Source organism: Osmerus mordax, chromosome 21, assembly GCF_038355195.1.
Source record: "Osmerus mordax isolate fOsmMor3 chromosome 21, fOsmMor3.pri, whole genome shotgun sequence".
In the NCBI taxonomy this organism is placed as follows: domain Eukaryota; kingdom Metazoa; phylum Chordata; class Actinopteri; order Osmeriformes; family Osmeridae; genus Osmerus; species Osmerus mordax.
The window spans coordinates 1,866,207-1,878,751 of NC_090070.1; the positions used below are offsets into that span (position 1 = coordinate 1,866,207).

Genomic DNA, 12,545 nt, shown 5'->3' on the forward strand with positions numbered 1-12,545 from the left:
CTGGAGAGGACTCTAACCTCCCCTTGGACAAGACAACGAATTTAGGGACTCTAACCCCTGGAGAGGACTCTAACCTCCCCTTGGACAAGACAACGAATTTAGGGACTCTAACCCCTGGAGAGGACTCTAACCTCCCCTTGGACAAGACAAAACACAAAAACGGTTGATTTCCCACCACTGTTGGTTTGACTAGGTACGATGAAACATAGTAATCGTCTAAATTTGGTTCTCAGTTCCGAATAGCAGTACTTTGAATTAACAGGTGTCTGCTTACCTTTTTTTTATGTTGAGGCCTCTGACGATTACGTCTGTCTCCTCGCACCGGTGTATGGGTCTCTCCCCCGATTCGTCGGTTGGGCCGGAACCCTCTGGACTCCCTCTTTTCAGCGTCGGGGTCACCATTTGAAGGATTCTAATTCTTTGTGTCTATTCCAATATGTAATGATAGTATTCAATGACACAAATCTGTGTTCTAGAAAGAGTGGTCTGGAGTCGCAGAGGTCCCATAATATCAGCTTTAATGCAGCAGTTGGAAATCAACAAGTACAGAGCTCTGGGGTTGTCTACGTTTCCCTACCCGCAACAGAGTTTGGGTTGGTTCACGAAGTCCAACTGGCTATCTTTCCCTGCCCCAGCATATAATATACAGTGCAATTAAAACAGAAAGATGAAAAGAGGGTTGAGCTTGTTCTCTCGTGCATCAGGGAGTTGTTCTTGCCTCCGCGTCCCACCTGCTCGGGTGCCATCTCCACCCAGATTCAAGGTTGTTTCTGAAAATGAAAAGATAGAGACACAAAGAACAGCCTGCTTCCCACACTCAGTGTGAGACCCAATGTTTAAGCCTGAGCACACTTCTAAGTTTCATAACTTTAATAAGCACAATGCATAACTTTAATAAGAACAATATATTCTTTAAGACATGCCTCCTTCATAAATCCTGTTGTTATATTCACTCGTGCACAGTGCCCGTGATGCATTCAGTGATTAAAATGCCACACATATTAATAACTGGGATCATAGTTAGTGTCGTGCCTGATATGCAGCTGGTGATTACAGTTCTAGAATATGTGTTGTAATGTATTATACATTCTTTACTGTCTGTCTTTAATTGACCTTATTATCATTTTTTAAATCTGTGGCGGTGATAAAAACTGTTGGGCACTCACTGACACTGGAGATTTAGCTGGCTGAGCTCAGGATAGCCAAAAAACACAAAGAAATATGAGAACATTATTGAGACGTTTTTATACAACGAATACCATAATATGTAGCATGTTGAAAGTGTTTATGTAGTCTTGGCTCTTCCTCTTGTTGTGTTTAGTGGAAACTTAAAATCGACACTGGCTGACCCTGAATGGGGAAGCCCTTGCAAGTGATCCCCAAAAACCCAAATACACAACATCCGAGTTGGACTGTTTTTAAACATCTGATGCTATAATGTGTTCCAGGTAGAGGGTGTAAGCTGTCTTGTGTCCACCTCTTGTCGAGTGTACTGCAGGGCTCTCAAGTGTCACGCATTGAGCGTGACAGTCACTCATTTCGGTCTTTTGTCACGCACGCCCGCCACACATTGTATTTCTCACGCGGAAAAACTATAATATATTTAATATGCCGCAGCGCTCAACCGATCAAAAAACAGAAAGGGGCTACACAATAGCCAATCAGAAAATAGCAATATTGTATCTGGGTAAGATTTAACTCAACAACCAATGTAAAAAGCATATCCTGGAATTGTTCACGTGATTCTGCTACAACATCTTCCGAATGTTTTGTTCACCCACGGAGGAAACCACTGGAGCTCGAGCATCACTTTGAGCACAGAGTAGGCTAACGGTGCTTGTCCACTGCAGCGACGCGATGCGAGCGACGCGATTTTTTCCATTCATTTTCAATGGAGCCAGGCGAATCGCTTGCGTGGTGCATTGTGGGTAGCGACGCGATTCAAGCGATTCGAGTTGAGATTTTCTCAACTTGATGCAAATGAGGAGCGATTTTCGCTAGCGATGGCCAATCGGATTGTTTTCCTGTTTCTCGTAACGTAGCAACCATGGTAAACATTTCTAGCTCTCAGTTTCAGAATGGAGGAGAAAATAATTGCTTGTGTAGCTGCTTACCCGGTGTTGTACGACACATCTCTGTATTCGTACAGAGATGTTAATAAAAAAAACGATGCATGGCGCAAGGTTGCCGAAGTTGTTGGTGCTTGTACTTTCAAATTCAGTCTAGTCACATTACGTAACTTCGTTCTGTGGTAACTACAGTAGCTAGCTAGCCCGGCTGGAACTCCCTATCGTATCGACAGATTAGCAGACTTTGAGTAATATAATAAAACGTTTTTTTACACATGTCAACGTTTATGTCTATTAAACAGTTTTGTATTTTGTATACAAGTTGTATTTTGATCGATGTTGCGAGTATGTAAACCCAAGTCTGCACACTTGGCCATGACAACTACAACAGTGACTTTAGAGAACTACATTTTACATTAATCTGTTTGAAACGCCCCCGAGCGTGGTGAACTGTGGGAAGGCGAGCGATGGCAAGCGATTCGCGTCGCTGCAGTGGACACGCACCGTAAGTCATGATCTCCTGTTTTAATGTTACAACAAATTCACAACTTGTTTGACACAAACAATGACAACTTGACTGCTGTTAGAAAATGTTTCACAGATAATTAGCATCCGTTTTTCATGTGTCTGTAATTTAGCCAACAGTTTTACAGCCTGTTCACTGACAACACCTGCTCAGAATAAGTATTCTAGGCCTAGTCATATTTTCGTTATCACACGATGACTGACATATTGTCACATTATAAACATCTCTCCAAATAGGCTTAATAATTGTATTAGCACTAAATACATTTAAGTGTATTGTAGCATCCCCGGTTGAATAAGATGGTCTCTTTCACTGATGGTTCACAATCCTTTATTAAAACCTTGTGTTGCGAACACACCGTAAGAGCTGAAGATACAAATACATTGAAATTAGTGACTCTTACTGATGTGCTTCCATTACCTTTCAATATAGCTAGCAACAAAACGCCACGTTTTATCAATAGCATTAGCAATAAACATCTGCGCATAGCAAATGATTATAAACATGAAATATTAACAACTTAAACACATTAATCAAACAACCTTGTTCCCTCATCAACAAGTTGCTAAATATTAATGATCTTCTCCGTATTTATTACACTTACTACTAATTATTCTACTCTATGAATGCGCTATCTTTCACAAAACTCTTCTTCGACTTCTTCTTCTGCAGGTAAATCCGATCACAGCACCTAGAAGGAGCTTGTTACGCCATCATTTCAAAATAAAAGCAAATACCATATAAAACGGGAAAACAAGAAACAAAGCATATAAAACATTTGCAACCGTAAGAAATGGTTGTGAAGTCATTTACATGTATTGCATAGTTAATTTTATAGGTCACTTTTAAAATCATGTCATATTTTATAATGACATCCTGGCCATGGATGCATTAATCATTGCATCTGGGGGGGGGGGGGGGGGGGGAGGGGGGAATGTCACTCTTGCCTTTCGTCAAAACTTGAGAGCCCTGGTACTGTAGACTGAGCTGGCTGGTGATGGGACCCTGAGCTGACTGGAGATAGTAGACTGAGCTGGCTGGTGATGGGACCCTGAGCTGACTGGAGATGGTAGACTGAGCTGGCTGAAGATGGGAGACTGAGCTGTGTCAACATAATCAAACGAGCGATAGGTCTCGGTCTGCTCTAAAAGTTATTTCCCGACCATTAACCTTTGTCATTGTCTTTCTTGCTCTGTCCTTACACATCTAAAGATTATGTTTTTTAATCTCTTCACTTTATAGCCTTTATTTTAACTCTACAAAGGCATGGTCTCCTCTCTTCAGCCTCAAAAAGGTCACTGACAACAGCATCTGAAGCTAGTTTTCATGATGCTATGTGACTTTCTCCCTCCAATGTCTGGTCAAATGGGTTGATCATACATTTGATCGTTGACATGATGTTTTGAATATCCTTTTTATCTTTTCATGATTCATGCAGTTCACTGTGTTGGAGTGATGTTGTGCATCTATGCACTGCATCTTTGTTTAGGGAGAATCCAGTCAGTCCAACTTTAGTTTTGGAGTCTCTGTTGGCTGTTAACTCTATGACTTGATCACAGGCAGTGTTTGCAAAACCATACTCCTGTTGTCTCTGAGCAACAAAATCCCCAGATTGTACCTGTAGGTATATGCAAAATGTGTGTCCTCTAGACTGTTCATCTCCAGCAAGTAAGAAGAAAGGCATCTTGCATAAATGACCTTATCGTATGAAAAAAAAACATGGGAGCAGACACTCGGACGACTAGAGGGGCATGGTATTCCACATCATATTATATGTCTTCTTTGTCCTGCCCATTCTCCTCTGCCCTGCTCGTCCTGTCTGTGCTTTCTATAAGCATGCAATGTATGTCAACTCATTTTCAAATAAAATGTGGTGCACTTAGATTGTAACAGCAAAATTGATTTTGCAGTAGTTTATTTGTATACACTGACCCCACTGTACATCTTGCCATACAAAATACAGAATTTCATACACACCTTCTGTTTGGAAAACCTTATCCAGAGCTGCATTTTCACTGATCTTATGTGCTTTAGCTATTATTGTTGTGTTGGGGAAGTTACTGTAACACCATTGTGAAATCCAGCATTACCGAGCATATGGTTCTGAGGTGCTGAATTTAAGTTAAATATTTCCACTGCTTTTTCTGCAAGAATGCTGTCCTTGCTGTCCAAATGTTGCAATTGCAATGGACTCTGGACAAACTTGGACCGACTACCTTCAGTAAATGGGTATATTAAATCCCTTTGGTTTGCTACCTACATGCATACAGCATGATTGCAACTACTTGTGGCCTTGAACACACTGCTAAAAATACAATTAATTGTGCACATGCGTATATTATGCAAATTAGGTTTGTTTTTCAACTTGCTAACTGTGCAGAGATGTCAATATGTATTGATGAGTGTTACTGATGTGGTATACCTACTCTTGGCTAATTATAATTACGTATGTCATTGATTCATGTCATTATTAGATGTTTAGCCGACACACACTTAAAACAATACTGTACATTTATTTGAACAATGTTCTGCACATTTCATTATCACTTAACTGTTAACTAGCTCTGATGACTAATAGCAGCGCAATAATATAACAAATATGCTCGTTTAAGTGGAATGTTTCTTTAGAGAATACCTGAATTAGCCATTTGTTTTACTTTTTCCATACATGTGAAGCCCAGTCACCCAATGACAATATACCAGCTCACCAAAATGCACATGTGAATGTTTACTTTCTACTTTACTCGCCTTGAATATCGGGGTATACAATTGGTGGATTTTATGAAGGTGTCATGTACTGTAGGCTAGGCTAGTGTCGTATGGGTGAACTAGTATGGGAGTACAACGGTACTTAGGAATGGTTCGCTTGACCCGATGTTACTTTCCTCAAGGATCACAATGACTCTTGCTCAGAGACTTGTTGCTCTTGTGGTTAGTGGTAACTGATAAAAAACAATTGTACTCGCTGTGATATATTGTTTTTATTATTGTTGCTTGTTTTTTCCACAAGTACACTTGCACGTATAGCGGTTCATGTTGTTTAATTGTAACTTGTTTAACTACATGCTCTTATGGTTCTTCCCTTTGGCACTTACTTTGGTTGTTCACAATGTGTGCTTCATGTTTTGGCTACTCGCAATGTTTTGTGGCTATCTTGTTGTTATGATCAGTGACCTATGCACTTTGTAAAGCTCTCTCTTGGAAGTCGCTTTGGATAAAAGCGTCTGCTAAATGAATAAATGTAAATGTAACTAACCAGTGAACTAGCCAAATAAATTGTCATTTTTTATGATGTAGGCTGAATATGAGCTTCCCCTCTTTGAAAGACCAGCAGCCGCCACAGGTGTGCAGATACGTTTGTGACTGGCAGTGGATTGTATAAGTGGTCTAACTTGTCACACCTCTATGTACACTGAAGCAATACAATTCACTTACAGGACTGCAACGTTACGGTGACTCAGCTTTATTCCTATTATCATTAACATTACATTTAGAAATTGAGAAGAACTACTGCCTCATTACAGAGATAACCTCTGAGAGCAACTTACACAATATTTGTCTATCACTTTCTATAATGTGTTGTTAGACCTTTTAATTATGTTAAATTAACTTGAACTTACATTTTAACCAAGGAAATAAGATCTACTTAGTCATCTCTGCATAGAATTTTGGTGTTTCATTTCCACAGCACAAAATATCGTAAATTATTTAATTGACATAATTTGAACTATCACCTATTTTATACGCAAGTCATGCTCTTCTAATCAATCAGTCTCAGCATACACAGTCTATCCCACATCTGTGAACCAGAACATCCGGTTCCTCTACCTACTCAGTTTGGGGGCGGGGCAAACACAATACACGCACACAGCTTTCCTCTTTGTCGTCTTCCCACATAAATACGAACACTACTTGCAGTACTTCACAGCTGTGGTGTATTAGCTTACAAAATGGACCAACAGTTGAAATCGCATGGCATGTCCAAAATGGAGGAGGCAAAGAATGTAAAGGATGAAGATAAACTTTACAAGTATGAAGGGGTCCTTTACTCTTCCATCATGAGTCCCCAGGAAAATCTCAAAGGTCTGGAGAACTTTGAGGCCAGACCAGATGACCTTCTACTGGTGGCTTATCCCAAATGTGGTAAGGGCTATACGTTTTGTTTACTTTTATGACTGATCATCACAGTCCTCATAGTTCAGTGTGAATAACCTAGAAAAGTAGGTATTATAATATGCTCAAAAACTCAAATCTGTCTCTAGGGTGGGTACATATGCTTTGCAGCCTGCAACATTAAAATGTCACTAAACATTTAGATTTATATTAACATTACTTAACTTTAAGATTTGGATGTAAGATATGCATCAACAAGAAAACACATTAGCTAAATAGTGCAGATTGGATGCAATTATTGACATTCAATTTCAGAAGTTAGGGTTATTACAAGAAAAAGTGTTGGTAGATGGTCAGTTCAGTCAAGACACTCACATATTGATTTAACCATTTATTGCAATGGAAATAGGTTTGTCTTTGGCAGTTCTATCTAAGGGAAAACGTGCTTGTCTTGGAGCAGCTAGAATAGCACAAGTACATACAATAACAAGGCAAGGAGCATAGGATATAGGTGGACAGGAATCATATCAAACGTATATAGGCTTCACAGGGCATTAACAAAGTCCTGTAGTAAAGATGATTTGATTTGTATTTGTAGTAATGGTAGAAAAAGCAGTATGGAGGAGTTGGGGGTGGTGGCAGTAATTGCACAATATGCAACAAATGAATGGTCAAATATTTACTATTGTGTTAACATTTTAAATGAGTTAGAACACGTTCATCTCGAAGATGAAGGTCGACTGACTCGATTTCCTTCTCATACTTTTTCGTAGCGTCAAAGGACTGCAATGGGGCTGCGTTGAACAGTTTTTTTTTCACTGCTTCCAAACTATACGGTCATTGGATAAATGCTGCGATTATGTCGCGCCCACGGTCGCTCGGCTTCTCTGGGGGTGAATGGAGGAGTGGGCTGGCCTGGACGCTGGGCTTCTGCGGGATGATTGGAGGATCTGTCGAAAGACTGCATCTCCTTTTGATTGACAGCGATTTTGTACTATAAAAGTCATTCCCCCTCCCCCTCCCCCCCCCCCCCAAGCTCAGGATCCCTTCACCAGCCAGCTCAGTTTACTATCCCCAGTCAGCTCAGGGTCCCATCACCAGCCAGCTCAGTCTACAGTACCAGGGCTCTCAAGTTTTGACGAAAGGCAAGAGTGACATTCCCCCCCCCCCCCCCCCCCCAATTAATGAATGAATTACTTTTTACCTGACATCTTTGAAAGACAGATGCAATGATTAATGCATCCATGGCCAGGATATAATTATAAAATATTACATGATTTTAAAAGTGACCTATAACATCAACTATGCGATACACTTAAATGTATTTAGTGCTAATAAAATTATTAAGCCTATTTGGAGAGATGTTTATAATGTGACAATATGTCAGTCATCGTGTGATAACGAAAATATGACTAGGCCTAAAATACTTGTTCTGAGCAGGTGTTGTCAGTGAGGCTGTAAAACTGTTGGTTATTAACACATGAAAAACTGATTCTAATTATCTGTGAAACATTTTTGAACAGCAGTCAAGTTGTCATTGTTTGTGTCAAACAAGTTGTGAATTTGTTGTAACATTAAAACAGGAGACCATGACTTAGCCTACTCTGTGCTCAAAGTGATGCTCGAGCTCCAGTGGTTTCCTCTGTGGGTGAACGAAACTTTCGGAAGATGTTGTAGCAGAATCACGTGAACAATTCCAGTATATGCTTTTTTTCATTGGTTGTTGCGTTAAATCTTACCCAGATACAAAAGTGCTATTTTCTGATTGGCTATTGTGTAGCCCCTTTCTGTTTTTTGATCGGTTGAGCGCTGCGGCATATTAAATATATTATAAATAGTTTTTCTGCGTGAGAAATACAATGTGTGGCGGGAGTGCGTGACAAAAGACCGAAATGAGTGACTGTCACGCTCAATGCGTGACACTTGAGAGCCCTGGAACTAGCCAAATAAATAGAAAATGTTTATGATGTAGGCCGAAAATGAGCTTCCCGTCTTTGAAAGACCAGCAGCCGCCACTGGTATGTAGGTATATAGCAACGCATAATGTGTGAGCATGTGTGTCCGGGTCAGTGAATGCATGTAGTATTTAAGTTCCTGAAAGGGTAAGGCATAGACCTTCAATTAGCACACTTGCAGTTGATTGTGTGAGTAACATCGTCGAATGATGTGATGCTCAGCCCAAATGCCATGCCAGAACTAGTTTAGCCAATTTGTGGTTTTTGATGTAAAAACTAAATTTGTACAGCAACAAGGGTTGCAGTAGGATTAGATGTCTATAGATTACACTACCAACCTACCACTTATTGTTTTGTTTTTTTCAAGGTTTTAATTGGATGGTTTCTGTGATTCGCAAAATCAGGACTGCTTCTTCAGGGCAAAATGAAATGCCCAGTGGACCTCCACTGATTGAATTTTTCCCCCCCGAAGTGCAACAGGTGTGTAATACATACATGATTGTATTTTATCAATTTAATTATTTTAACAATATGACTTAATCTATAGTTTACATAGCTTAACATATCATCAGCTGCTGTGTCTTGCTAAATACCAATAACTATATGTTGTAGTAATGTGTATTAGGAGATGCGCTTGAACAATGCAGAGGTTTCATTTAGCAACATTGTGAAAGCAAAGTCGATCAACTTAGTTTCTTACTGACAAAAAACATTGTATTTTCAGTTTTTTTAATAATTTATCATGCTTTTGCAGCTGGCGAAAGAGAGGCCCTCCCCTCGGTTTCTTGGCACACATTTGCATCCTGATAACATTCCCAGCTCTTTTATTGCAAAGAAGACAAAGGCGCGTATTGATTACTACAAAATGGCACCAAAGAGTGCATTTCACGACACATTAGGTGTAAGTGTATAATATCAATGTTTAACTGTAGCTGACTCAACCATGATATACAGGAAATGTCACTTTAACTTGTAGATGCTGGTAGTGTTTCGAAACCCAAAAGATACTGTTGTGTCCTACTACCACTTCATGAACAACAACCCTGTTTTGCCAAATACCAAATCCTGGGATGCCTTTTTCACAGACTTCATGAAAGGAGAAGGTGATAACTCATACAGCTCATTACCATTGTTGATACATTTCACTGCTGAAACTTTGCATATAAGATGATAACGTAAAGCAAATGACAAATGTTGGCATGATCCTCTATAGGTGGAATTTGGTGTACTGTTTTGATCAAATCAAGTTTCCTTTGGTTTACTCTTAGTGGCTTGGGGCTCTTACTTTGACCATGCCCTGGCTTGGGAGAAACGCATGGATGATCCAAATGTGATGATTGTGACTTACGAGCAATTAAAGGAGGTGATTTTTGTCTTTTGTAATTACATGGCATCAACTTCACTAGTTTCAGTTTAGTCTTAGTCGTCATGTCATCACATTGATAGTTTAGCTCAGGGTTCTCCAATCCTGATCTTCGAGGGCTGCTGTCCTGCATGTTTTAGATGTTTCCCTGCTACAGCACACCTGATTCAAATGAATGGTCATTACCCGGCTTCCACAGAGCTTGATAACAACCCATTCATTTGAAACAGGAGTGCTGGAGCAGGGAAACATCTAAAACATGCAGGACAGTGGCCCTCGAGGACCAGGATTGGAGAACCCTGGTTTAGCTGAATCTGAAATAATAAAAATAGAATTTTAAAGTGAGAAAACATTTTCAAATATTAGGCAACACTAAATAAATTAGAAAATCAAGAAAGGGTTCATGTCTATGAGTTGATGCATTAAATGCATACTGCTTTAATGTGTAAATTCAAATGCAATTTTTTTCTCTTTAGAATCTAGTGGACGGGGTGCGGAACATATCAAGGTTCTTTGGCTTTACTTTGACTGATGAGCAAGTACAGACCATTGCAAATGAGAGCACCTTTAATGCTATGAAGGAGAGCTCCAAAAACAGTCATGGTCAACATGGCAATGTCTTCTTTCGGAAAGGTATTTTTCAAGACTGCTTTTATCATTCTTCCATAACATTAAATGGTGTTACAAAAGTGCATTTTACTACCAAAGGAAGGGATTTATCTTCTACTCTGTCATGTCCAGATCAGGCTTGTGTGGCCAACCTGTATTTATTATATAATTATATTGAAAATGTAATTCTCATGAATTATCTCATAACATCTCATATCTCATTAATACAATCTTCCAGAAGGTCAGCATTCGTTGAAAAATTACAAAGAATATGCATAATGTTCTAAAGGACAAAAATTCAGAATACATAATTAAGGGAGTCGAATCTGCTAAAATTATACTTGCCATTTGTTTGTTTTCTATTGTTGAAGTAGGATACATATCTCAACTATTGTTATATACATGTTTACTATTATATTTAGTTTATTATGTTGGAGTTTCCATCAGAAGCTGGGACATTTGAATTCTTACAGTTTATCAACATGTTTTTCAAATCCAATCATACATTTTTCAATGACTTATTAACCATCTCATGTACATAGTCATGTACCTAAGAATTGTAACAATGTAATGACATTTCTTTGTGTTTGACCTTGTTATTAGGTGAAGTTGGAGACTGGAAAAACAATTTCAGTGAGGCCCAAAGCAAACAGATGGACGAAGAGTTTCAGAAGCTCTTGGCTGGTACGAAACTGGGATCCAAATTAAAATATGATGTTTACTGCAAGTAAAAACATTACCCTGCCGCTCCAAATTATGACTCCTTTAGCTAGATAAAACTATGAAATCCAATGTAAGCCTTTGACAGATTTGTTAGAATTTGGTATTTCAAGGTATTTATTAAAATAAATGTACAATAAAGAATGAGGCATTTGATGTAAGCCTATAATGCCAATAAGTAATTTTGTCTTTTTTTACAGTTTTGGTTTAGCGTATAAAATATCTGGTAAGTTGAGAACAATAATTTAGTTGTAGGCACAGACATTTTTACATTTGTTAAAGGTTAACAATAACAGTAATTCGGCTCTATTTTGCTCGCACCTTTTAATCCTGTTAAAAAGCTAACGCTTCTGTAATTTGAAGACTGACGCAGAGTAGGTAGAGTGGATTATGGGAGTGTTTGAGGTATTGAGAGGACTGTGGAGTTTAAAAGTAGGCCTGTATAGAAATTCTTTACCAGCTACCAAGCGTCTTTGCTGAAAATGTTAATTACATATTAAGTCATGTGTCAAATAACTGATATTAACACTGCCTCTTGTGGCTGATGAGATCTGATCATCCCTATGAAAAAGAATTGTCACCATTCCAATAAATAATGCACATTCCCAAATACGTTTGTGAGGAAGTTGTCTGTTTCTATAGAATAGGCTACAAAGCTATATATATAATATAGCTGCAAGCAGCAATGAGGTGGCCAAACTGGTAAAGCAGGTAAAATGAACAAAAAACATTTTAGACAGGGTTCTGAGTAAATGCAGCTTTGAATCCATCAAAGATTTGCTGAGATACGACCCAACTTCCTGTTTGCCGGCCTTGCCGCAGATTTTGATTGGCTGTACCGATCAAACCGTTTCAAAAATCTAAAATAATTTTGATAGTTTGTGTGCTAGACAGAAAACCAGTGACATGGCAGGCTCGTTGGCTTTGGCTACGTTGCCCTTGCCAGGATACCAATTTATCCTAGTGAATTATTCTCAGTGCTGGAAATTACTGTGTTCAGTTACTGTGTAAAAATATAAGCAGTTTTTCAACTGGCAAGCGGTTTGTCCCAAGTTTTAACAGCTGTAATTCAGTCCTATTTTGACATGTCAAGGTGATTGTGGTCTGAAGATAATCTGTGCCAAATTTGGTGAATATTGGATACATTTTGTTGGAGGAATAGTGATTTTTTTTAAAATAAATGTAAAATT

The 12,545-nt window shown here is 38.9% G+C and overlaps 1 protein-coding gene across 1 annotated transcript; it reads left to right on the top strand.

Annotated features, from left to right (window-relative positions):
• Positions 1 to 6,482: 6,482 nt before the first annotated feature.
• Positions 6,483 to 11,957, top strand: sult6b1 (sulfotransferase family, cytosolic, 6b, member 1). The gene is made up of 7 exons (XM_067259026.1): positions 6,483 to 6,738; positions 9,031 to 9,143; positions 9,418 to 9,507; positions 9,640 to 9,766; positions 9,932 to 10,026; positions 10,503 to 10,659; positions 11,239 to 11,957. The coding sequence occupies exons 1-7, from the start codon at positions 6,546 to 6,548 to the stop codon at positions 11,364 to 11,366; spliced, it is 903 nt and encodes a 300-aa protein (XP_067115127.1). The 5' UTR covers positions 6,483 to 6,545; the 3' UTR covers positions 11,367 to 11,957.
• The last annotated feature ends 588 nt before the right edge of the window (positions 11,958 to 12,545 follow it).

Coding starts and splice junctions, on each gene's coding strand:
- sult6b1 (XM_067259026.1), top strand. CDS start 6,546: ATGGACCAACAGTTGAAATCGCATGGCATGTCCAAAATGGAGGAGGCA. Junction 9,767..9,931: donor AGACTTCATGAAAGGAGAAG/GTGATAACTCAT, acceptor GTTTACTCTTAG/TGGCTTGGGGCTCTTACTTT. Junction 10,027..10,502: donor CTTACGAGCAATTAAAGGAG/GTGATTTTTGTC, acceptor TTTTCTCTTTAG/AATCTAGTGGACGGGGTGCG.